We start from the raw sequence: 26,695 nt of genomic DNA, 5'->3' as shown, positions 1-26,695 counted from the left end.
ATCCGAATCGATTAGACTTTGTCTAATCCAAACTCAAACCGAATGGAATTCGGGTCACCCAGTAACTGACTCGATCAGATATCCAATTCGGTACTGACTCGACTCGATCTGAATCCGACTTTATATATATATAATTTTAAAAAAAAAAAAAAACCAAATTGGCAAGTGCATCTAAGTTTTGGGTTGTGATTTCAGCATGTGGTTAACTGTTGCACCCAACGCGACTCAATGCCGACTCGACCCGACTCGGTACCTGTGATTGGGTCAGACTCGGTCCAGATTAGTCCAAGCTAGACCCAGCCTTGGATTGAGTTAGGCATGCTGGACTTGGTACTGAGTTGGGTCAAGTTTCGGTCAGGTATATTTCAACACCGAATTGAGTTAGGTCAGACTTAACTCGGGTCTGACTCGACTCGAAGTCCGGCTCTAATTTTTATTGGGCCTACTATGATAATTACATGAAATTCACTTCAATTATTATATATCACACTAAATTTAGTATTGGGGCCCAAAAATTTGGCCCATACATGATTCAAGTGGGGCCACACTAAAGGAAACAGTTAGAGGGTGAGCATTGCTCTGTACATTGTTTCCAATCATATAGTTGACATGAATCATGGATGTGGCTGAGTTTTGTGTCCTGGGCCTGACATGAGGCGAAGTACCTGGTAGTTGGTGTGGATTTCAGATAAACATCACAGTGGGTCTACCATAGCCTAAGCAAGTAAATAGCTGGCTCAAAATTGTTGATAGGATTTATTTTTACATAAACAATCTTGACTTTCCATTTTATAGGCCACTAATCAGATGGTTCAAATTGTCTGATTGGCAGCTGATGAAATGGGCACAGTTCATTTTGAGTGGGGTCCATGGTTAAGTGATCGAAACCATTGATATGATACACCCATCATGGATGCCACATGAAATAACCATCTTTGCTCTGACCACAAATTGAAAGGTTGTGATTTTCTCATCAAGGAGAATCATAATACAAATCCATTTCAAGGTGGGACCTATCAAGGGTTTCAAAGAATTCAACTGTGGGGCCCAGCTTGTAAAAATTCAAAAAAACCAGGTAAATTGTATCAAATTTGACTGTTGCATTTGAAATAATTTGATTTTTGTGGACTTTTAATGGTTATAGTGAATATTTACTTATTTGATTGGATTTGTTGAATGAGATATAATAAACTAACTGTTACATCATTGACATAGTCGAAGCAGAGAGAACGGCTCGGCTTCTATTACAAGATGCTATCTATACTACAGTTTTTTTTTTTTTTTTTTGGTGGGACCCAATATATTGGAATCATAACACGGCCGACTTATGATCAAGCTGTTTGTATACCTGTTTGGACCCTTTTCATTTGATCTCAATCTCAGGCGAAGATCCATCTCCTTTTCGGGAAAAAAAATGGCATCCTTTTCGATGGATGACTTCGTCGGGGATGGAGTTCTGAAAGAGCTCATTCCAAAGCTGTTGGCAGAAGGTTGGGATGATGTGCCTACGTTGAAGATGATGAGTTCTGAAGATATGAACTCAATCAACATGACTCAGCGACAAAAGGTCTTTTGTTTTTTGTTTTTTCTTTTTAAATCCAATGTCTTGTGTGAATTTGGGTGTTTGAAGTTGATCATATTCATCAATTAAACAGCAGCGATGTTGGTTTTAACCATTTGTTTTAAGACTCTTAGTTGAATTTATATGGATGCTTGTTCTTGATCTTTGTTTGTAATTCAAAGATTGGTATTTGAGCATGATCTTCTTCCTTGATTTGGTAGTGGTTGTCTGTCATCCGCTTTTTAAATGAAATTTTGCTATTGAACTGATCTTGGTATTAATTTTTCATTCTTAGAAACTTGAGCAATAGAAAGATAATCTTTTCAATTGTTGTATCGGTTCTTCTTCTCTCCTTCAGTCGTTGAAGATGATCATGTTCATTGACTAAGCAGTTTTCTTTTAATCATTGGTGTTAGTTTTAAATGTTCTTTTTCTAATTCTTCACTGAATGGAACATGTAATTCGTTATGAAATTTTATACTAATGCTTGTTCTTGATCATGGTTAGAGATGGGCACAAACGACTCAACTTGGCAAACTCGACTCGTCTGACTCATTTAGATCCGACTCCATCCGAACCGAGTGGGTGAGTCGATCCAAATCGAGTTGACTTTGTCCAATCTAAACTCAAACCGATTCGAGTTCGAGTCACCCAATAACTCAGACTCGACCCGAAATCCAACTCGGTACTAACTCGACTCGATCCGAAACTCGACTCATACATATATATTTTAAAAAAAAACTCAGATCTGACATTTCAGATCTAAGATGCCAAGTAGCTGATTTCGGCCTGTGCAACTCTAGCAAGTGAATCTAGGTTTTGAGTTGTGATTTCGGCCTGTGCACCTGACCCAACTTGGTGCCGACTCAACTCAACCCGACTCAGTACTTGTGATCGGGTCGGACTCGGTCCGGATTAGTCCAGGCCAGACCTGGACTTGGATTGGGTCAGGCATGCTGGACTCGGATTGGGTCAGGCATGCTGGCCTCAATACCAAGTTCAATCAAGTTCGAGTTAGGCCTATTTCAAAACTAGATCAAGTCGGGTAAAGCCTAACTTGGTCCGACTCGACTCGATGCCCATCTCTAATCATGGTTTTAACTTTTAAGACCATGAACTTGGACCCTATTTGTGTGGCTGAGTCGAGTTGTGAGTTGAGTCAGGGGCTGAATCGGTTTGACTTGCTTGAGTCGGGCGGGTTCAATTAGTTCGGACTAGTTTAGTATTGAATTGAAGCCAAGACTAAAATGGTTTTATAGAAGAGATTTAGGCTTCCTTTGTTGAAGAGTAAATGATCTGATTTGAGATTTTATAAGAATTTCATTAGTGAAGCCTCTTTCAGAAGCACAAGCGAAGTGATGACAATGAGGGTTAGGTAGTGTTCCTCACCTTGTTCAAAGTGTTAGAGTTCGTTAATATACATTGTTATGCCATCCTCTAATAGCTCGAGCTTTTAGAGCAAGTGGTGATTTGACATAGTATCAGAGGATAAGGTCAAGTGTCTGAATCCAGCAAATATGCCTCTGTAATATTAGAGCAAGCGATGCTGATTTTATATTGAATTGTTGCATAGGACTGTGTTAAAACCATGTTCTTGATCTTTCTCTGTTATTCGAAGATGGGTGTTTGAGAATGAACTTCTTCCTTGAATGGGTGGCTGCTCTCTATAATCGGCTTCTAAACCAAAATGGGTATTTTCCCTTTTTGGATCTTCCTTGGAAAATTTTCACGATTGAGATATGGAAGGTCCCTTTTTTTTTCTCTCTTTTTTTCAATCCAGTTCTTTTGTATGGATTCTCTTTCTTCTTCTTCTTCTTCTTCTTCCCTATGAATTTGGGTGTGTGAAGATGATCATGCGCATTGATTAGATGGTTTTCTTTAATCATCGGTGTCAGTTTTGAACATTCTTTTTGGATTCTTTGTTGAGTTACTGTATGGAATTCACTGTGAAATTTTATACCAGTGCTTTTTCTTGATCTTTCTCTGTAATTCACAGAAGGACATTTAAGAAGGATCTTCTTCCTTGATTCAGAGGCTTCTACCAATCACCAACTACTTAAGTCTGCATTTAATTGCAACAAATATCATGTTTCATGGTTAATTAGTCTAGTTTGTTTGGTGGAAATATCATGAAATTCCATGATATATGTTGCAACCAAACGCAACCTAAATCAAAGTTTTTTTTTTTTTTTTTAGTGATTGAGTGATCTTAGGCTCTCTTTTATAAGTTTGGATCTTAGAGAGATCCAAGCACATCCATCAGGTGGGCCCCACCTTGTAGATGTCCCAGCCCCAATTAAAACCAAGCGAGTCCACACGTCGTATGGGTTGCAACATGATGATGGCTTACAAAACTTGTTTTAGTTGAATCCCATGGCCAACATGATGAGTGAAACAGCCTTATTTTTGCGACTAGGCATTCTGTTTGGTGGGACCCACCTGATGGATGGCTTCGATGTTTAGCACATTGCAACGCGTGTATTGGTGTGGGAGATTTCACAAAGCCGCTATGGAATTGCACTCAACTGCCATGTTTACACTTCGATTTTCTTCTTTCCTTTTTTTTTTTTTTTTCCTTTAGACTCTTTGGTTGCACTAGATATCATGAAATTTCATGATGTTTGCACCAAATTACTGATACTTGGTGCAACCAAACGCAGACTTAATTACAGTTGTCCAAGATGACAGTACTCCATGATAAAATAATTCCCACAAATCAATTTTACATACTTTCATTATTAGTGTGTTTGGATATAGTTGTGTTTTCTTCCTTTTATAGTATTTCTCAAGGTGGCTGCTACGGATCCAGTCCATTATATATTGATTTTCGTCTTCCTTATCTGAATTTATGTATTTATGTTGCTCTTGCTGATGAAATGGATTTACTTTGAATTCTTAGAGATGTGTTTGGATGCCTCATTGAAGTGGATTACAATAATCATAAAAACAAAGTGAAAATTTCCAAATTGTTGTTTCCTTATCATTCATGTTGAGGATCTGGGCGTCAAATTACAATTAAATTCCAGTAGAACTCAAAAGAATCATTGCTGATTTTTTCACAATTCAATTCACTTATGCATCCAAACGCGCCATAAAAACAAGAATTTTCATGATTACCTTCCAAGTCTTTATACATGTTTGTGTTCTTCCTTTAGGATGTTTTGGAAATCAGATCATACCTTCATGACCGTGCGTTGATGCAATACGGAGACAGGCTTGAAGCTTCTGGGCGATCTCTAACCGAGCTTCTGAGTTTGACCACCACTGTTCTTTCTTCCCAATACAGCATGAGAAGAGGTCACGTGGCCCGCTTCATCGACAGAGCAATGGCATGTGGCATTTCAATGGCACCTTCTAATGTTCAGCCTGCAAGGAGAAGAACCACATCTTCCATCAGTGAAAGCATCCAAGGGCGCGACCTTATGCCTGTGAATTCAAGAAAGATACTAAGTGCAAGGTCCACTCTAAGGGGGGCTGCAAATTACGAACAGTCGATCGAGCAATCGATTGCAGACCTCAAGATCAAAGAAGGCCATGTTTTTAAGGGGATTGTCGCATCGGAGCCAGCAGAATCAAGGTTGTGTGGCTGTGTTCAACCTCCTCCGGTGGTTGAGAATGTCGCTCCGTACTCTTCAATTGAGAGCATTTCAGTTCAAAAGCTCGCTCCCGAGTATAAGGTCGGTATGGATTCGATGCTGAAGTTGAAAACGCCACCCATGAAGGCTTCCGAATTATGGCTGGAAAAACCAGTTCTGCTGATGTGTGTTCGACGTCCAGGGTAATTTCTAGGCCAGTTTTTTTGAAGGAGGGTTTCTGAATTGCCATATTTGATTTCTCGTTGGATTGTGGGAGGGGCAATATAGGAGCTCCTACTGCTCCGTCGATGGTAGGCGAGAATCCCTATGCAAATTCAAAATTAGATTCTAGTCACCATTTCAAGTTGTCTGTAAACCTCCAACTCCACATTGGACACTGGAAATCAGAATTCAGAACTGGATTGTGTTTTGAAAATTCAGCACTGTACATTGGCGATGGGCGGGAATCGAGAATCCAGATTTTCTAACACCATTTGCTAATGTGCATAGTGATTCCCGCCCTGCATAAATTGATGGCGAGACATTCTGTAACTAATGCAATTCTACTTGAACCGTATTCAGGTGCATCATGTGCCGAGCTGAAGCACACCAGCTCTACTTAAGGAAACCCATATTCGATGCGTTGGGGTTTCAGCTAATCGCCGTTCTTCATGAACAAATCGACGCTGAGGTACTTAAATATTTCTTCAGCAGCGCGTTTGGACGCACCATCAAATCGAATTGCGATCTTTAGCTTTATGAACTTGAAATAATGCCTTTCTTAGCATTCACACCGACACTCTTCACATCAAATCACAACTTGGGTAGTTTCATGTTGCATTCAAAAAGGAATGTAACTTCATAGGAAATAATATATATATTCTAGTTCTATCATCAGTTATGGGTTCGAATCAAAGAGAAATTCTAGATGATGTTTGCTACCGTGAAATTTTCTTGTCTTTCCCGAATGATAAGGAGAAAAAAAGATTGGGTCAAGGGAATCGCAGTTCGGTTTGCTTGGGAATCCAAACAGTCTTAACTTCATGCTTCTTCATCCATCAAGCTGTTCTTGAACTACACATTGGAATTTCATTGAAATGGTTTCAGGTTAAGGACTTCTGGCCGCGTTATTGGGGTGGCATTGTAATTCTCGACCGAGGCTTAGAATTTTTCAAAGCGCTCGGAGGTGGGAAGCTGATGAAAGATAAGTTCATATCAGGATTTGTTTTCAATCCCCGCGCCATTGCAAATTACAAGCGCGCCAAATCCATTGGACTAGACCATAACTACAAAGGAGAAGGCGAAATCAAGGGCGGGCTCTTCATAGTCGGTAGTGGGAAAAGCGGCATTGCTTATCAGTTTATCGAAAGGAATTTCGGTGATTGGGCTCCTCTAGCTGAAGTTATTGAAATTTGCACTCAAATGCAGGTACTTCCATTGATGCCGAGCGTTAAATCAATCCCATTAGTCATTTGATTTCCCAAGTATAACTCAGGCGACACGAAGAACACATGACCATTTTGAGATCACATTTCATCGTCACACGCACAAAATTCAAGCTTCATTTTTAATTCTATCGTTGTCTTTCCATACATCTATCTCACCCAATCTAAATTGCCAAAACCCCCTACATTGCACTATCCAAATCGCAAAATCAGCACTACTGATCATTTGTGATTCTGTTCGTTATTCTTATCAACCCAAATTAAGGTTATATATTGTTAGTGTTGATTACATTACAATGTAAATTTATATTTAGAAGTAGATAACTTGTATTGTGATTTCTGTAATGCATGCCAAAGTATAGTACTATATCTATAATAATAATATTCATCATTTCATATATATAATGTCTCAAGCCAAGATAAAGGAAAGCGGATCGTGTCCTGCCACTACTTGGGCGGACTCATCGAGGAAGGGATTCTGTGGGTCCCATTGTGATGTATGGGCTTTTATCCATGCCGGCTCACCATGATGATAATTTGCCATCCAACCTACTAATAAGGTCATATAGAACACAAATATAAGCTTGATCAAAACTTCTACGGCTCCTAATAAGTTTTAAATGGTAAGTGTTCAATCCCCACTAGTGGTCCACTTGAGCCTTGAATCTACTTCATTTTTGGGATCATATCATGAAAGGATTAGGAAAAAGGATGGATGCATTGAGTCTGCCCAGGCAAGGGAAAGACAGCTCTAAGTGGGGGCAAGACGCAATCCACTTCCGAGATAAAGGAAGGTTGCATTAAGTTAGCAGCCAACATAAAACTTATGCCAGAACTTCCCTCATGAATCCTGACAATATAACATTTTAAACTCATGCTAAGGAATTCAACTCTTTATAAAGTGAAACAACAAATCCCATTTAATTGGTATAAGGCTAAGATAATTATAAAAAATGCTATACTTTTAATATTAAATTATATTAGATAGTCAAATGATCCACATGATACAACCCCTAGTAAACCACAACTGGAAAGAGTAGCATTATGCATTCCCATCTCCATATGGATTGGTAAATAACCCAAATGAGAATATAGATTCCCATCTCCATATGGATTGGTAAAAACTGAAATGAGAAAATAGATTCCCATCTCCATATGGATTGGTAAAAACCCAAACGAGAATATAGAAAACAAACGCCATCATTTCCTAGGAAATTGAAAATTGCAGATTCAGACGACAATTTTCTACTTGTTTTAGGAGAGCAGTCTATTTTCTTTTCTTGCTACGAAAATCGATTCAGGACCTGTTCGATTGACATCGATACATCAATTTGATTGAAAAACCTAGAAAACAGAAAATGTACCCCATACTTTCTTTTACATTTTTTTGACAAACAGAGTAGAATTTCCACAAAATAAATAAATAAATAAAAACCTAATCAAGATTCATCAGTTCCCAAACAGCCCCTTATGGATTTCTTGTTTACCTTGTGCAGAAACAACAGGTAGAACAAGAGGAATGAACCATCACAACAAGGACAATGTTGAGGACAATGTTGAGGGTTTTACCATTGGAGTAGTTTGCAATCTTTGGTTTCTTCTTCTTTATATTCTTTTATTATAGTAAGTGAGAACATGGATTTCTTTGTTTCCCTTGTATTGACTTGATTTTCATAGAGGCTTTGTGACTCTTTTTCTCTATTGTTGTTTTATTTCTTCTTTTATTATACAAGTGAGAAGATGAATTTCTTCTGTCTTTGTCACATCAGCCTCTCCATTGCATCCTTATGCATGCACCTCCATATTCTCCCAATCTGTTACAATCACATCTGCAGGCTCACCTACATGTAGACACATGTGCCCATGTGGCAAGCCCAGGTGAAATCCAGGCCATTTGTTACACATGCCACTCAATTTGATCCGTGTGGTGTATGTAACATGTAGCCAGCTTGATCTTTTGGGCCAGGATACGTTGGGACCCACCTCATGAACGACTCTGATTGTTCTCAGATTTGGTTGGAGATGATGGAAAAGATCTTCCACAGACAAGGAATCGGTCCATATGAGTCTACCACCACCCATGGATGCTTGGGAGGGATTCCAAATGCTATGTTTCAAGTAACTCCTGCATGATAGTATCCAATCCTGGCCATTGAATCTTTGGTCATTTTGAAATGTGGACTACATTACCATTAATTTGCATGACTTGGATCATCACCCATTGTGGGACCTGTCGGATCAACAATCTGAACCACCTAAAGATGTGAGGATATACTTGTATCATTGAAAAATGTAACATGATCTGATCTTGTGCAGTACATGAACAGGAACCTTCAACTTCCATCTCCAACCTTCTGAAAGATGAAAACAAGAAAAAGAAAACCCATTTCTTGGAATTCCAAAATCCAAAGAAAATAAGAACAAACTGAGATTTTTAGAGCCAAAATTCCATTACTGATTTTGAGTTTTCCTTTCTACGCAAACCCATCACATGGAAAGCAATTCAACCCTCAAAATCTCATTCATAGCAGATTGACATCTCTATCTGCAAGTATCATTGAGTCATAGTAATTATAGAGAATGACCACCTACAGCCAGAGATAGGCCGACTTAGCATGCATTCCATCTTTCTTGGGTGCTCCAATCCATGAAAATGGACCCCCCACTGTATCCGAAAATCACAAACCTTGTATCAAAATCCTTCAATGGCCATTGGCCAAGGTTCTACTCAGCATACATGTGTAGACTACCTAATGAGTGAACCAATCTGATTTTTGGGACAGGCTATCTTCATAGTGGGGCCCATAGTTTACATGGCTTGGATGTTTCTATGCAGGTGACCCTTTGGCGGGAAGGATGGGACTACATACTGGCTTACCATGCAGCCAGCCGTGTTGTGGGTGATCGGTTCTCAAGATAGCAATACTCAGTAAAAGAGAGAGAGAGAGAGAGAGAGAGAGAGAGAGAGAGAGAGAGAGAGAGAGCCGTTGGGCTTTATAATATATATTTGGGGAGAAATACGAACTGCATTCTTGTTCTGTACAAGGGTCAGTAGGTGGTTGTGATTCAATTACGTTGAAGAAGAGGCAGATGTGCCACAAGAAATATGAAATGGGGGAGATATCCCTGTCGCCTTAGCGATTCTGAGGGAAACGAATGATTACGGAAGGAAATGAAATACCGGGGTGGGTTGCGTTTGGATGTGAAACAATCAAAGCTCAACTTTCTTGTGACTGGGAGGCGGCAACAAACCTGCACAGCCGATGTAAGATGTTCACACCATTTCTAAAATGAAGGTGATTCCTCCACCACATGGTTTGCTCATCAGGAAATGTATAGTTTGGAATGTAGGATTCCTATGCATATGGGGCCCACTGGTTTGGTGAACTGGGCGTTAGCTGGGACCCTCCATGGATGTTGGATGCCACAAAATATTTTAAGATCAAAGCACATCAACCATTAACCATTTGATTTTGTGGCCCACAGAGAGACAGTAATGGTATTTTTTTTTATTTTAAAAAAAAAAAAAAACAAAAAAAAAAAAAGAGCATGTGACCCAATCAATGGAGGATAGGTGAATAATTGAACAGTTAAGAGCTTAGGATCTTCAAAATGAGGCCCCATAATATGAACAGTTCAGATCATTAAACATGCGTTCGCAAGCATCGGAAAACTACACATTTTCTGATTTACAGGAGCCTATAATTCCTTTCAAGTTGATCTAGACCATCCAAATCGTGGGCCTCACACAGAAGATGGAGCATATCATGAAAAATCATAATGATCAGACCATCTAACCATCTGACCTGCCAATGAATTTGGTCCAACGACTATTTCCCTTTTAAAAATAGCCATCGATTGGATGATATGGACCATGCGGTAAGTGTGGCTTTCAGGGTAATGCCAAAGCTTGTGGTTAGGACTACCTGGTTGGACATGCTCCATCCAAGATGGGGCCCACAACTTGGTCAGCATGGATTTGGATAAGTCTCTAGTACACCTAATTTTCAGCCGAAGATTGGCAGTTTATTCTTGAAAACTGAAACAAGTGCTATTTACCATTTAGTTCTTGAGTGTTCAAAGGGGCATTCGCACCAAAGCTCATCTGCACCATATTGGTGAACCCTTCATCCCATCCATTGGTAATCTGTCGAAAATAGCAGCCCATGAGAATTTGACAAGTGCGGAGTTATTTGATAGTTTGCCAGTGTTGATGGTTCATATGCAGGCACCCAGAAGAAATACATGCAGCATACATTAACTCAAATAAAAATGTGGAAATATCGGACCGCAGTGTATAACATCATCCTAATGTCAAATCAACTGAATGATCCTAACCTCTGCAGTGGGGCCCAGGGGTGCAAATCGGCCAAGTTGGGTCAGTTTGAGGGTCAAACCGAGCCCGACCTGCAACCTGACCCGGATTCCAACCTGAGGTGCCGATCATGATCGCAACCCGAATTTCCCTGTGGCCTATACTCAAACCGAAAGCAACCCACCTGACCCATATGCATGCGAATATTCCCAACCCGACCCAACCCGACTGGCCCAAATGCATGTGATGTCTCCCAACGCAACATAACCCAACCCGAATTAGTTCAACTCGAATCAAATGGGTTGGAGTTTTCCATCCCTAACCTGACCCAAGGACCCTCACAAACCAACCTGATCCAACCCAACCCAAATTTATGTGATTATTCCCAACCCAACCCAAATTTATGTGATTATTCCCGACCCGACATAACCCAACAGTCCCAACCTGAATTTGCTCAACCCGAATCAAATCAGTTTGGAGTTTCCAACCCTAACCTGACCCAAGGACCCTGACCCAACCTGATCAATCCCAACCAAACATAACCCAACTCGAATTTGCTCGACCTGAATCGAATCAGTTTTGGAGTTTTCTGCCCCTAACCCGACCTGACCTGAGAACCCTAAGAACCCGACCTCACCCAACCCGATCAGTTTTTATTGTTTTTCATTTCGAACATCCACCAAATGTCCACCACTCAGCCGCTTAAGAAACCAAAGCAGTATAGTTTTTGGTTTACCATCCACCCAAACTGTGAACCACCATTTGGACTTTTAATTCAAGTTATCTATAACCTGCACTGTTGCACAGAAGTTCTTAGTGACGGTGTACCAACTATCACACTCCGCCAGAATATCAAAGCTTTCTCCATAGAATCCGTTGCAGGAGTCAATACCAGTGTTTTAAATAGCGAATAGCGTGTAGCATAGCATTCACCCCATTGAAGGATGAAGCGAAAGCTGCATAGCATGTAGCGTAAGCCACATGCAACTTCTAGATTTTTAACGAAGGTGCTTGGTTACACCAATGCTATGATATCCTATACCAGATTAGACTGATTAATAATGAAATTTAACAAAATTTCATGATATTTGGTGCAACAAAATGCAACCTAAAGTAATAGGAAAGGGCAATGATTAAGTATAAAGGTAAAGAAAGAGCAATAAAACTGATTTAATATTGTTATTTATATTATTTTACTAAAAGCGTAAAAAAGGTTAACAAATTTTTATTGGAAATAGAAAAATATAACAAATCATTGAAAACATCATGTGAGCTACATAGCATGTAGCGTAGCCTACGTAGCGTGTAGCGTAGCCTACGTAGCATGTAGCGTATGCAAATTATGATTTAGCGTAGGCTACATGCGACTTAAGCTATTTTCATGAGCTATGTAGAGTTAAGGCTATGCTACGCTACGTAGCGTAAGCTACATGCTACATAGCGTAGCTATTTAAAACATTGGTCGATACGCAAAAGCAAGCACATTGTGGTGAGCTATGGAACAGGCATGTGGATACAAGGCATCCAGTCATGCAGGACCTTGGAAACACATTGATACATCCATAAAGATGAATCAATAATGAAAAGATAATATCACATGATGAGAGATAATCCAGTGCTCTCAGAGCACGCCAAGTTATAATGCTCCCAGTCCATTAGGAGTTCAGGACACTAAGTACAATCCATAGAATTAGATTGTTCATTAGGTTCCATGAAATTTCGTAGGCTACAACGCAAACATACACCGATCGAACACGATGGAACAAATATGAACCATTTGATCAATGGTTGTCAACGTGGACATTCAAGATAATTTACACAAAAGTAAATGCAATCAACAATTTCATCCATCTATTTGTTATGGCATATCCTGGATTGTTTATGATTCTAAAGAATCACTTTTGTTAGGCAATTGTAAACATCATATCCATCGCTAGGAAAACATCATCAAATCAAAAGATGGATTGGAGCATTCGATCAGCAGATTTTTGTATGATAGCCTATTAAATGTGTTCTAGACTTAATGGACAGTGTAGATAAATCAAAGGGGCTGTCCAAGTGAAACGATGCAATGAGGAACACTACAAATTGTAGTTCTCTGAGAGCACTGGAGCATCTCTCTTACATAAAGATTAATACATGAGTGTTCTATACAAGGGTCGTTGGCTGCATTCGTGTTCTGTACAAGTAGGAACTGCATTCGTGTTCTGTGGTCATTGGCTGGTTATGATTCAAGGGGCCATTGGAGCCCAATGAAAGGAGAAGCTGAAATTCCTCCATTTCACATCGGTACAGCCGTGAAGCGTCAAGATTAAGAATTTTTTATTGATTTAAAGCTTTAAAAAAGGTATGTTTCTTATTCTTAATCTTAGTTAATGAATTTTATTTCATTTTGTTTGATTTGGGTCATTTTTCAATTTCTTTTCTTTTGGGGAGGCCAATTCCTATGCAACGTTGTAGAATAAGCTTGTTCTCCAATTGTTTCTTCTGTGGGGCCTACTATAGTGTGCATATGGCATGGGATCAAACTCATCCAATCCATCATGTGGTCCGCCATGTTACAGTGGTGTTTTTTTTTTTTTTTTTTTTTTTTGGAGTGGATATGCATTGTATTCTTGTCAAACAACCATTTACTCTAAAAGCTTAAGCTGTATCAATGTATATCAAGAGACTTTATTAGCACTCCAATACCCGACAAGGGTGGAGGGATACTCACACCATAAATATGTCGGGCTTGATCTCCCACAGGGGGTCAAGAAAATCAGGTCCGGCCCAAGGACCGGGAGATCAAGCCCGTCCTATTTATAGTGTTGAGTGTCCCTCCACCATTGTCAGTATATTCCTGTGCAGAGTTCCCACCCCACACATGCAGGGGGGTGTTGGAGTGATATCCCTTGATATACATTGATACACCACACTATGATAGCTTAAGCTTTTAGAGAAAGTGGTTGTTTGACATGGTATCAGAGCGGAAGGTCCTATGTTCGAATCTCGAGAGCAGCAAATATGCCCCACTAATATGTTATTCTCCCACGGGGGGTAAAAGAAAAATCAGGTCCAGATCAGGGACCGGGAAATCAAACCCGGCCTATTTATGGTGTGAGTGTCCCTCCACCCTTGTCAGTATGTTCCCGTGCGGAGTTCCCACCCTGCACGAAACATTCTTGTTGAAATGATAAAGTCCCTTGATATACATTGATACAGCACACTCTGATAGCTTGAGCTTTTGGAGAAAGTGGTTGTTTGACAATTCTATGGTGTGGCCCACATGATGATTGGAGGTCTGATTTTTTATTTTTTATTTTTCTGGTGGTTATGCATTGTTCTATGTTGTGGCCTATTCTCCAACTTGTATAGTCCAGCAGGTTTAATCCAAGCATCATGTAAGCCACCACGCTACAGTTGAGGGTGACAATCAATTGTTTTCTCTAGCGTGGCCGGCTTGGTGATTGGATACCTTAATTTTTGCAGCAACCCATCATTAGTCATCACAACTGTGATCACTTGATGCACAGGTTGGATGGCATACATGGTTACACATGGTGGGACTGTTATGAACATGTTTTTTTCATGACACCTTTGTTTTATTTTTGCTATTTTTTATTTTTATTTTTACTAATTATCATATTTTTCCTATCATTTTAATTAAAAAGTAGAAGTATCATGAAGCTCACACTACATTTGACGTAGCTTATGCCACACACTGCCTAGGGGTGGTCACTACAGTATACACTAAACACTATTTAAAAGTCAAAACACTGGTAAAACAGAAGGAAAAGTATTGTGGATGAATGAGTTTGGTACGAAACAAACCTGAGGTGTGAGTTCTTTGTATCCATTCATGGCAGTCAATTGAGAATTGATAGTTCTTTGAAGCATATCTGAAGGATTCCCAATGCCAGGGATTCCTGCTTGAATCAGGCTTCGTTGAGATGCATGTAGTTGAGAATGAGAAATGCCCATATCAGGCGAAAATCCAATAGTGGATGGCACGCAGCTTCGTGCTTGAAGAATCTAGAAGGAACAAATTGGCTGTTAAAATGTTCAACCTATTATGAAATAATCTAAGCTATCATGCTCACCTTAAAACAAGTGGAAAGATATGACGGCTCATAAGCCTTCCTTGTATATGCATGGCAAACATCCATAGCAATCAAAGTCATCAAAGTTCGAACTTGTCACCACATGGACATGCCATAGCCCAAAAAACAGTCACTAAATAAACCCAATGAACCAATCAAGGAATTTCGTTGATTGAATGTGGATATTGTTCTTTTTTCTCTCAACACGTTGGCCCACCAGATCAACAGTTTTGATTGTATTAGGAGCATGGCAGGTGTTCATAGAGCAAGCCTGCATCTCCAAGGAGGCATGTCGGTCACTCCATAGCAAACATCTTATAACAAACATTGGTTTGGAACTACCAAGATTTTGAAATTCAAAAACACGACTTGAAAGCCTAATAGGTCAAGTAACTCGAGCGATTATTTTATTTTATTAAAGTTTTGAATACCAAAAGACTGTCCGGTTTCTCAAAAATGAATTGTGTCTTGTTTCCTGTTAACTTGTGGCACTTAAATTGTTTGTGTTTCCTGGAAACATCTAAGTTTTGTCTAGTTGAAACTTGAAACTCTATTTGGTTTATAGTGTGGTTTTTCTTGGGATGCAGTGTCTCAATTGCTAGTCCCACGTGGTTTTTCTTGGGATGTAATTGGTTGGTTGGTGTCTAAATCATGGGCACTATCTCTAATTAACCACTCACAAGTCGCAATGATCACTTTGATTGGCCAACCTTAAACAGTTGATAAACTGCCATAAAATGGTCAGTCCTAATTGATCATATTGGAAAATATTCTACCATCAATCTAGACCATCCATCATGTGTCCTCCTTTCATGGCCCCATCTCTCTCAAAAATCACTTTGGTTGAAGGATTCTAACTGTCCAATCAATAGAAAGGAAAATGGACAGTCTATATTGATTATAATGGAGAACCAACCAATGATCTGGACTGTCCATCATGCAGGGCCCATCCTTTTTCTTTTCTTTTTTCCCCATCCCTTGCAAAATTCACTTTGATCATATGATCCTTACCAAGATAATGGGAATGAACATGGAAATTCCAAATTGGACATACTAGGAAAGGTCCGATTGTTGATTTGGACCATCCCTGATGTAAGGCCCGCCTTTGATTGCCTGTCCAATAAAAATCACTCTACTATTGATAATCCAAATGAACTGATCAATGGATCAGACATTGACAGTCCATATTACTAAGGTCTGATGAGCGATATGGACCGTCCATCATGTGGGGCCCACCTTTGATTGCCCATCCTCCCAAGAAAGTCACTTTAATCAAATGGTCCTAACCATCCGATCAATAGCTAAGAAATGGTATAATCATTTTCCACCATGTCGGAACGCCTTTGATTGTTCACCTGATGCAAGACAATTAACCACTTGCTCTAAAAGCTCGAACTATAGAGCATGGTAAATTAATCCCTTTATCTCATAGCCCAGGCCCCACATCCCATAGGTTAAGACCTCGGCCGAACCCCCCTCGTGGGCCCTACTTCACATGGGTACTACCTCACACGGGTGGGGCCTACATCGCATGGGCCACCCACCCCAAGTGTGCCCCTGCATCCCACGGGCCACCCCACTCGAGCCTAGTGTGAAAATGCCCTTGCATACCACCCTTCTCAAAAAATACTTTATCAGATAATTCTAATTATCCAAGCAATGGCTTAGGAAATGGACAGCCTATTTTGATTATGCTAGAAACTATAGCTGGTTTCTACCTTATATCATGTTCTTATCTTTAATTGTCCATCGCTCTCAAAACTCACTTTGATCATATGATCATAACCATCAAATCAATGGCCACATGGACATATTCTAGCAAACTAGGAACCATCCATAGCAAAAGCTGGGCTATCAAAACCCAGGTTTTGTTGGGAAATGGGTTCTCTTGGAGAATGCAAAAACCAAGAGGAATGTAGCCAAACAGCCCCAAGACTAGGTAACATTCAATATCTAAAATTATGAAGTCTGTTGAACTTTGGCGAGTTAAGTTTCATCAAGTTGTCTCTCAATTTCCAAGGTTCGTCAATTTGAGTTTGAGTCGGAATCAAAACATTACCAAATCAAGGTTTTGTAGACTCTTGATGAAATCTGATCTAGTCAAGTTCATTCGAGTTCTTCAAAAATAGGAAATGATGTAAGTTCATAAGGCAGTTATATTTAAATAATTTGGACTTTACTTACATCTTTTGAGAGGAGCCCTTCAATGTTGAAATCCAACTGCGGATTGACAGTTGCAAGCTTCATTGACAAAAACTGAAACCACAAACACAACCAAAAAATAAAAACAAAGCAAAGAAAAGAAAGCTAATAATCCTTTCCTATCATGAATCCCATCAAGGAGGAGATTACAGACATGCAAAATCTACTATTAGCATATGTGTGTGTGTGTGTGTGTCGCCCAATGCTCAGCTGTGCACCAGTTCTCACGAGTTCTCCTGAGAACTTTTTGAGAACTCATAATGCAGCACCCCATGAAACCCCTAGGGCCCAACTTTTACCTTGATCCAAAACTTTGATGGCCCATGGCAAAAGAAAATAGTTTCCTCCCTTGATTTGCATCTCTTTGCTATGGCCCACTAGAGTTTTGGATCAAGGTGAAAATTGGTCCATGGGGTGCCACATCACATGGACCGTTTGGATTTTGGGCCCATGACACAAGTGCAAAGGTGAGCATTCCTCTCTCTCTCTCTCTCTCTCTCTCTCTCTCTCTCTCTCACTTGCGCACCAGTTCTCACGAGAACTTTTTCAAAACTCATCTCACGTAAAATGAGCCTAAAATATAAACCGTCCATGTGATGCAGCACCCCATGAAACCTCTAGGGCCCAACTTTCACCCTGATCCAAAACTTTGGTGAGCCATGGCAAAAGAGAGTGACAAATCAAGGGAGGAAACTGTTTCCTTTTTTCATGGCCCACCAAAGTTTTGGATCAGGGTGAAAATTGAGCCCTAGGGGTTATGTTGCATCACATGGACGGTTCAAATTTTGGGCTCATATTACGGGAGATGAGTTGTCAAAAAGTTCTCACGAGTTCTCGTGAGAACTAGTGCGCAGGTGAGCATTCCTCTAAGAGAGAGAGAGAGAGAGAGAGAGGAATGCTCACCCGCGCCATGATGTGCCGTAAAGGCCGTTACGGGGCCGTAAAGGCTGTTACGTAAAGGTAACGGTGGCAACCGTTACATGTTACGGGATCGTAACAGCTGTTATGGAAAAAAATGACCCGTAATTGCCGTTAACTGCACGTTACATCCCCTATAAAGGTCATACTAGTCCCTTAATGGTCTATTACAGGACATATATAGGTTTTTCATACTTTTTAATCAACATTAAGGGGCAGATACAAGTTTTTTCAAGGGTTTTTTCAATAAATAAAAAATAAAAAAGAGAGACCATAGTGGCCATAACAGCTGTTATGCCCCATATCGTAAACGTAACAGTGGTGGCCGTTACGGCCACCGTGACCGTTACGGAACACCCTGACCTGCGCACCACCAATTCTCACGAGAACTCGTGAGAACTTTTTGACAACTCATCTCCCATAATATTATGAGCCCAAAATCTAAACCATCCATGTGATGCAGCACCCCATGAAACCCCAAGGCCCAACTTTTACCTCGATCCAAAACTTTGGTGGGCCAAGGAAAAACGAAACAATTTCCTCCCTTTATTTGCCTCTCTTTTGCCATGGCCCACCAAAGTTTTGGATCGGGGTAAAAGTTGGGCCCTAGGGGTTTCATGGGGTGCTGCATCACATAGATGGTTCAAATTTTGGGCTCATATTACGGGAGATGAGTTGTCAAAAAGTTCTCATGAGTTCCTCGTGAGAACTGGTGCGCAGGTGAGCAATCTCTCTCTCTCTCTCTCTCTCTCTCTCTCTCTCTCTCTCTCTCTCTCTATATATATATATATATATATATATACATATATATATATAGTAGCTCTCAAGTCCAACCAGTTGAACTATAACTTGTAGTCCACCCATCAAATAACTTCCAACTTGTGATGTGTGAGCGACATCCAACCCGTCTAATAGGTTGGCCCTATCATGAGGATCGCCTTTAGTAAAACTCAGCCACATTCACTTTTCAAATGGCAAGCACTTGTAATTTTCTATTTATCAATGGCTACAAATTGTTTTCCATGTTATAGTCTACCCAATAAGTGGATGTGGCTGATTTTTTAACTAGACAATCCTCACGGTTGGGCCAACCTATTCAAGGGGTTTGATGTCACATGCTCTTAACCGGTTGGAAGTTATCAACTGGGTGGACTATAACTTGTGGTCCAACCGGTTGGACTTGAGAGTTATATTTATATATGTGTGTGTGTGTGTGTGTGTGTGTGTGTGTGTGAAATGGCACTATGAGGTCGAGCTGTGTGGGCCCCACCGTGATATGTGCCAAACATCAACACCGTGCATTTGATGGGTACCCTATAGGTTATGGGATATCTAAAAAATCAGCCATATACGGAACTCGGGTGGGCCATTGCATCTAAAACCGTGTGAAGACATGCCTAAAACATATAAAATACTTGGTGGGGCCCACCTGTGTTTTGGATGCGGCTGAAACTTGGTTTCTCCCCTCATCCAAGTGGGACACACACAATGGATGGTCTGGATTTTTGAACCACATCTCAGCGGGCCCAATAAATGATTATGAATGTTTTAATAGTAGGGTAAACCCTCTCAACTGTTGTATGTGGTGTGGCCCACCCAAGTCATTGATTGACTTGATTTTTAAGCCCATGGCCCACCATGGAATGGTGCATCTGACTGATGGGGTAGATGTTCGGCACACATCACATTGGGACCCACATAGCTTGATCTCATGGGAAGTTCCCATGAGGTCAATCTCATAGTACCATTTCCCTATATATATATATATATAAAAGCAGTAAGCAAGACTCTGTTCAGGCAGCAAATCTTCCAATATGGTGATCATCTGATAACATTTTGCTTATCGTTTGTCGGGGCTTTCCCAATGAAACCATGATGTTAGAAAATTTGAAGTTTCCAGAGTCCAGACACCGTCATTTTGCAGGAAATTGCCACTAGACAACTCCACATGCAAACAGTAAAAATCTCAACAATTGGATGGTCAGAGTTGTTCAATCTGTAAAACTTATGGCCCGTGGAGGGCCACCAGATTAACAGTCCTGATCACCCATAACATTCTCCACCTGTACAATGGTGATGGCACTTCATAGAACTTCTATGATGAACGAATAATATTAGCATTTCTCAGACAAAGTTTCATCCTTAGGGGCCCACCTCAACCTGTTGCTGCAGTGATTGTACATAGTTGATAATCTCATCTAGCATGACTGCCTTACCAGTTACCTGCAACCACCAATTTTCAGAACATCAACTAAAACTACCAAACTGGATTTCAAATGGCTTAACCACCCTAAGGTAGTTCAACTACCTTGCTGCAGCCAGGTACAAGGTCTTGAAGAAATTTCATCCTTTCACTGATCTTTTCCCTTCTCACCTGCAATTCACATCAATGCAGTTCGACCCACTTAGATTCTTTCCAAAAGCTTAAAACAAAAGTTTGGCCGTGTTTGGATGCACTATTGAATTGATTTGCAATAACTAGTTCAGTTAAGTGGAAATAGCCAAATTCTAGTTACTTTTATTAGTATTCATGAACGAGAAAGTACTGCTCAATATTGTGGTCATATTCCTCCCAAGGCCAACTTGAAAGGAACATAATTGCAATTTGGAGTGTAGCACCATTCTAAGCATGCACATGCATGCAGTAGAGCTCTGTACACACCACACGTGAATGCATGGCACATAGGTGAGAGATCCAATCCATCCATCAGATTGGTCCCAAAAATCAATATGGTCCAATCAGCATGTGGGCCCAATAATGGAAACAGCTGGGTGGGTTACAAAACTTCAGCCAATTTTTTCAAACCGGTATATATGTTTTGTGAACTGTGGCTCACCTGACCAGTGGATCAACCTGATTCTTGGACTAGGGCATCAATATAGTGGTGCCAAACAGTTGGATTGGATTTAAAAACTATCATACCATGCTAGCACATGTGTGCTGTGTACATGAGCTTAGCAAAGCCCTGGAGTGTATTCCCAACTATGAAAATTAATATGAGAGTTATGGAGTTGCATCATTTCATTTTAATAGAACTCATTTCTGCAATTCATTTCCGCATCCAAACACAGCCTCAGGTACATTCAAAACCGAAATTTTCCACAAAATGCTTACTCTTTCCGCAAGGCTGTGGCTGTTTGTGGCCTGTCCTCGCCGTGCTCTAACATGAATATAATCTTCCTTGGGGGCATCTGAACTTTGAGAGCTCTCTTTACCTAGTTTTCCAGTAGACCTAGTAAGTGTTGAATTTGGTTTTTGTTCTCCTTTCGCTGTTGCTTCAATGCTCTCTTTTGCAGTTTTGACTGATGACTGTTCAACTCCTTTGACTTGGTCTAATTCAAGGTGCTATCATGAAAATCAATTAACAATGTTTGCATGCAGCTGAATTGCAAGAGAAAAAGCTTAGACAATGGATAAAAAGAAGCAAAGAGAAATCAAACCAATATAATTTGATGAAACATCACTAACCATCTACAAATTGGTTTTAAAGATTGGTTCCAAACAAATATCAGCCAGCTCTTATGAATAACGTATTCGCCATTTTAATTTAGTGTTTTATCATTGATATAGGAAAGACAGCACATTCTCAGTGTCAAAACAATGCAACTTCTAGGATGATATGCCAGGTATTGGATAGTATTTTAAACCATTCAACAATAAATTAGAGAGAGAGAGAGAGAGAGAGAGAGGGAGAGAGGAGTCTACCTTACTGCTCCTTTTCCTTTTCTGGGCACTAACTCCTCTACCTGAACTTTCCCCAACAGCATTATCCGAAATCATCGGTCCATCTTGACCACCGCCACTAAAGTCAGCTTCTTCAGACTCATTGCACGACACCCTAATTCGATGTTTCCCTTCATCAAATGCCATCAAATTACCCCCCTTTTCCCTTTCGGCAGCACTCATCGGATTCCCTTCGGTTGCCCCATGATCAACAATTGGAGAAACAGCATTGGAAACTTCAGCCACATGCAATTCCTTCTTAAGAGATTGCGACCCCAAGGCAACTTTCAAACCATTAGCAGACAGAACCTCCGGCGCTTGGATCCCACTACCCATGGAATAAGGACCCAAAGATTTGGAAATGCCAAACGGGAACATCGCCACGTCACTAACATTCCCATTGCTGAAAGATGAAAACCGTGCTGCCCGCTCAATGAAAGCAGAATCGGTAGGGAACTGAGATAAACTCTGAGGGAGGATTCCGGCTCCAGTTTGTAAAAGCCCACCCCCTCGACGATCCCAAAGATTGGGGCAAAAGGACTCTACCATTGAAACAGAAGAACCAATCAATGGATTTGCAACAGATTTGTCGGTAGGAACCAAATCAATAGGCAGATTTGCGAGATTGGCACAACCAAATTGCCACTCGGATGAAATATTAGATGTTTGGTAATTGAAGTGGTCCCCACTCTTCTCCATCTCAAGTTTATCCTTCTCATTCGACTCCATCCTTCAACACCAAGAAGGGGTGGGGGTGGACACCAAAAATTCCCTGGACCCCCTAGTTGTATTGAACATACATCAATCAAATGAATCAGAGCTTCCCCCAAAAATGAGAAAACGTATCACCAAATGCTCAGTAACCTCTGGAACAGGTATTGAAGATGAACAGAAACCAACTTCACTCAAGTTCTGGAAAAAAATTTAAAAAACAAGTCATTGATTTAATATATCAATGTATGGTAGACCTTCACAAAATTGCCAAATCACTTGGGAAAATATGCACATCTATCCTCAATTCCAAAATACAAAATAATTCATAAATTTTAGAACATGGAAAAGAAGTTGCAACATACTCAAGCTAAGAAGTCAAAAAATAAATAAACAATAAATAAGAACTGCTGATATCAGAAGATAATATTTCCAAAACCAATATCACTAAGCCTCTACGAATTAAGATACATGAACCATGATAATGTACCCTGGGGGGCAGCAACAGCCACATGGGTGGAACTTTCATGAGATCCACCCCAATCTTCAGGCACGCTGTCTCATGTTCACCTTGGAACCCAAAAATCATGACCACCCAGAACGCAGGGAGGCCACAACCTAGGAAAAAAGTTGGTATGGGGCACCCACTATTAGTTTAGTGTAGGGCCCACTGTGGTGTTTATATGCCATCATGGTGTTTATATGCCATCAAATCCATTCATCTGATGTGCCTCATCAGGATGAAAGAATTACCAGATAACCACAATATTCCGAAACTCAGGTGAGACATACCACATGAACTAAGAAGTTTTTAGGTAAAAATTTATGGGCTGGTCCACCTGAGTGTTTCTCCCACTTGATGGATGGGGTGGATCTCATGCACATTTGTCATTTCTCCCATGTTAGAGAAAGTGATCCTGGTAGGTACCTACGCAAGCTAGGCAAGCACTTTCAAGACACATATCCACTTCAAACCAAGAGCTAAAAAAAACCAAAACAACTGATACTGCAGATCATTAAAATAATAATAATAATAAATAACATAAAAACAGCCAGCATAGCCAAAACCCAAATCATTAAACTTCTAAAACACCTAAATTACATAACAAAAGCCTCAAAAATCACAATCCCCCTTCAAACTAAGAGCTTAAAATCACAATAAATAATATCAAACAGATACTGTTCACTAAAACCCAAATTTCACTTCTTAAAGACCCATTTATAGTTTTTTTTTTTTTTTAAGCCTCAGAAATAACCAAATCAAAAGACTTCAAGAATTCCCCAAATTACACAACAGCAACCCTCAGAAAATCACAAACCCACTTCAATCAATTGCCTGAATAAAACTCACACCCAAAAGACTCAAAAACCAAAACCCAAATACTAAACTACAAGAAAAACCCAAAATTACACACAAAAAATCACAAGCCCACTTCAATAAATACCTGAATAAAACAAAACCCAAATCACTTCACTCCTGAAAACACCCAAATTAGAAATCAAAATCCTCAAAAACTAAAACCCAACTTAGCAAACTTCAAAAAACACCTGCAGTTAACACAAAAAAGCCTCAAACATCACAAATTCTACTTCAATCCACTAGGTGAATAAAACAAAACCTAGATCATTTCACTTCTAAACCCACCCAAAATACAAATCAAAATCCTCAAAAAACCAAAAACACAAATCCCTTATTACCGATCGAATAAGCCTAAAAAAAAAATCACAAACCCACCCCACCTCAATCCAGTGCATGAATAAAACAAAACCAGAATCACTCCACTCCTAAAAACACCCAAATTACGTATCAACTCCCCAAAAAAACCAGAACCCACTTCAACTCAATGCCTGAAACAGCAAAGAATCTAGAACAAAAATTAAAAAAATAAATAAATCAGAACATTGGTTTCAGACATCATCCAAACCATTCTCCCAAATTACAAATTAAAATCCTCAAAACATCAAAACCCAAAACACTAAACTTCAAGAAACCAAAAATTACACAACAAAAAAGCCACAGAAAAATCACAAACCTACTTCAGTACGGTACATGAATAAGAGTATACAACAAAACACAAATCATTTCACTTCTAAAGACACTCAAATTACATATAAACCCTCCAAAAACCAGAACCCCACTTCAACCCAATGCCTGAAACAACAAAAGAAACTACAACAAAAATATATGTGTAATTGTGTGTGTGTGTGTGTAAGAAAATCAAAATCAAAATCAGAACATTGATTTCAGATATTATCCAAACCATTCACCTAAATTAGAAATCAAAATCATCAAAAAACCAGAGCGTAAATAAAAAAATTCAAGAAACCCAAAATTCAACAACATATAAATCCTCAAAAAAAAAATAATAATAATAATAATAAATCACAAAATGACTTCAAGCGAGTACATGAATAAAACAAAACCCAAATCACTCCACTTCTAAAAACACCCAAATTGCATAGAAAAACCCTCAATGACAAGGAATTTCATAGGGTGTGGGCACCTTTATGCCGTGGAGATATTAATAACTAGGAATTTCAGGAGTTGCTTGCTCTTTTATCCCAGTTGGAGAGAGTGTCTTTCATGGACAGCGGAGATGCGGTGCGTTGGGTTGAGGACAAATCTGGAATTTTCTCAGTTCAGCCTTTCTTTTCTATGCTCCTTCGAAGCCAGACCAGAGACTCTAGTGGTGACAGTTGTGCTCACACCCTTTTCCTTTGGTCTTATGGTGCTCCATTTAAGGTAGCCCCCTTCTCTTGGCTAGTGGGCTGATATAGGGTACTTACAATTGACAACTTGAGAAAGAAGGACCTGATTATTGTTAACGCTTGCTCATTATGTCAGCAAGATGCAGAATCTGTTTGCCATCTCTTTTTGCGGTGTCCTTTTTCTTCAGAGGTTTGGGAGCATATCCTGTAGTTTCTGGGTTCCTCTTGGGTTTTTCCTTCCTCAATTAAAGACCTCTTCAGACAGTGGCACGGTGGTGGTCAAGGGAATTTGGGCAAGAAGAACTGGAGGCTATTTCTCTTAGCGGGTTTGGGCCATTTGGAAGAAGAAAAACTCAAGATGCTTTCACAATTCTAGCAGTAATAATAATAATAATAATAAAGGGTGCTCCTTGTAGCCAAATTCTTGGTCTCAAATTGGGTGCTGGCTCCCCTTAGTGGTAGCTTGTACGAGTGGTTTTTGCAGCCTGTCTGTTGGGTATTTTTTCTATACTTTTCTTTATATTCATTCGGCTTTGCCACTTCTTAATAAAATTGTCATCCTTCAAAAGAAAAGGAAAAAAAAAAAACTCAATAAGCATAATCCCAATGCTTGAAATTGTTGGAATATATGTCCTTTTAGTCCAATGAATTGTGTGTGTGTGTGTATTGCTTTGTTTACTGCTCATTGCTATAGTGCATGCATGGAATTGATATGATTGGTATGGATTTGTTGGGAGACTTGATCAAGTCTTTGAATCCCCAAGGAATGAAGTAGGATAAGTTCGATATGAAATATATTGTGAAGCCTAACTTGTTCAGCTCTTTATAGACCTATAATATTGTCATAGTCAGCGGATAAGTTGGGATAGCTTAATCCATGGACCACTATACATGATGTAACTGTTATGCATATGGTGAGTCTCTACCATCCGACATTGTCTCCACACATGTGTAGGTGTGTGCATTGTACACATTGACTGGATCTAGGAAGTAAAGATAGATATATTTGTCTGGTATTAGCTTGCACTTTGCTTGTTATACATATCCTTAGTGTTGAGAGCAGTGTTTTAAATAGCGCGTAGCATATGGCCAGGCATTTGGCCCTCTATAGCCTGTAGTGTAAGGTACATAGAGTATAGCGTAAGCTACACGACGCCTAATTTTTTTTAATTAAAATAATAGAAAAATATGATAAAAATTACAAAATGCAAATTTCCTATGAGTGTTTGACTGCGAATCTGGATCATCAACCGCATATTTCCATGCAAAATCTCTCTGTTTCTTTGCCTTAAGACATCTCTACGTGTGACCTCTTTTTATTGATCGAAACATCATAAATTCACAATATGGACCACATTTTGGATGATCCTGATTGATTTAAGTGCTTAATTCACGACATGGAGCGCAATTTAAATGGTCCAAATTGATCTAATGTAGTGCCACGTGCGATGGG

At 39.8% G+C, this 26,695-nt stretch overlaps 2 protein-coding genes across 8 annotated transcripts; one reads left to right on the top strand and one right to left on the bottom strand.

Moving 5' to 3' along the window:
* The first annotated feature begins 1,112 nt into the window (after window positions 1-1,112).
* On the top strand, window positions 1,113-8,333 carry LOC131255671 (uncharacterized). 2 transcript variants are annotated; one of them, XM_058256461.1, is made up of 5 exons: window positions 1,113-1,567; window positions 4,717-5,339; window positions 5,719-5,827; window positions 6,244-6,564; window positions 8,078-8,333. In XM_058256461.1, exons 1-5 carry the CDS (start codon window positions 1,328-1,330, stop codon window positions 8,102-8,104), a joined length of 1,320 nt encoding a protein of 439 aa, XP_058112444.1. In that variant the 5' UTR covers window positions 1,113-1,327; the 3' UTR covers window positions 8,105-8,333. The 2 variants fall into 2 exon arrangements, with proteins under 2 accessions (XP_058112444.1, XP_058112443.1); XM_058256460.1 differs by lacking the exon at window positions 8,078-8,333 and having other exon boundaries at window positions 1,114-1,567; window positions 6,244-6,970.
* LOC131255669 (transcription factor bHLH49-like) lies at window positions 4,497-26,306 on the bottom strand. Of its 6 annotated transcripts, none has more exons than XM_058256455.1 (10): window positions 25,038-26,304; window positions 21,805-22,734; window positions 21,214-21,444; window positions 20,407-20,472; window positions 20,253-20,321; window positions 17,163-17,234; window positions 14,710-14,910; window positions 10,641-10,728; window positions 9,763-9,833; window positions 4,497-4,927 (listed from the first exon to the last, which is right to left on the bottom strand). In XM_058256455.1, exons 2-9 carry the CDS (start codon window positions 22,549-22,551, stop codon window positions 9,793-9,795), a joined length of 1,515 nt encoding a protein of 504 aa, XP_058112438.1. In that variant the 5' UTR covers window positions 22,552-22,734; window positions 25,038-26,304; the 3' UTR covers window positions 4,497-4,927; window positions 9,763-9,792. The 6 variants fall into 6 exon arrangements, with proteins under 6 accessions (XP_058112438.1, XP_058112439.1, XP_058112441.1 ...); XM_058256454.1 differs by lacking the exon at window positions 4,497-4,927 and adding an exon at window positions 8,708-8,935; XM_058256456.1 differs by lacking the exon at window positions 9,763-9,833 and having other exon boundaries at window positions 25,038-26,302.
* Window positions 26,307-26,695: the final 389 nt, after the last annotated feature.

The sequence above is a fragment of the Magnolia sinica genome, chromosome 9 (genome assembly GCF_029962835.1).
Source record: "Magnolia sinica isolate HGM2019 chromosome 9, MsV1, whole genome shotgun sequence".
NCBI lineage: Eukaryota > Viridiplantae > Streptophyta > Magnoliopsida > Magnoliales > Magnoliaceae > Magnolia > Magnolia sinica.
This window is presented reverse-complemented; position numbering and strand designations above follow the sequence as displayed.

Coding starts and splice junctions, on each gene's coding strand:
- LOC131255671 (XM_058256460.1), top strand. CDS start 1,328: ATGATCAAGCTGTTTGTATACCTGTTTGGACCCTTTTCATTTGATCTC. Junction 1,568..4,716: donor ACATGACTCAGCGACAAAAG/GTCTTTTGTTTT, acceptor TTCTTCCTTTAG/GATGTTTTGGAAATCAGATC. Junction 5,340..5,718: donor ATGTGTGTTCGACGTCCAGG/GTAATTTCTAGG, acceptor AACCGTATTCAG/GTGCATCATGTGCCGAGCTG.
- LOC131255669 (XM_058256453.1), bottom strand. CDS start 22,551: ATGGAGTCGAATGAGAAGGATAAACTTGAGATGGAGAAGAGTGGGGAC. Junction 20,322..20,406: donor TTGTACCTGGCTGCAGCAAG/GTAGTTGAACTA, acceptor TGGTGGTTGCAG/GTAACTGGTAAGGCAGTCAT. Junction 14,911..17,162: donor AAGGGCTCCTCTCAAAAGAT/GTAAGTAAAGTC, acceptor TGTTCCTTCTAG/ATTCTTCAAGCACGAAGCTG.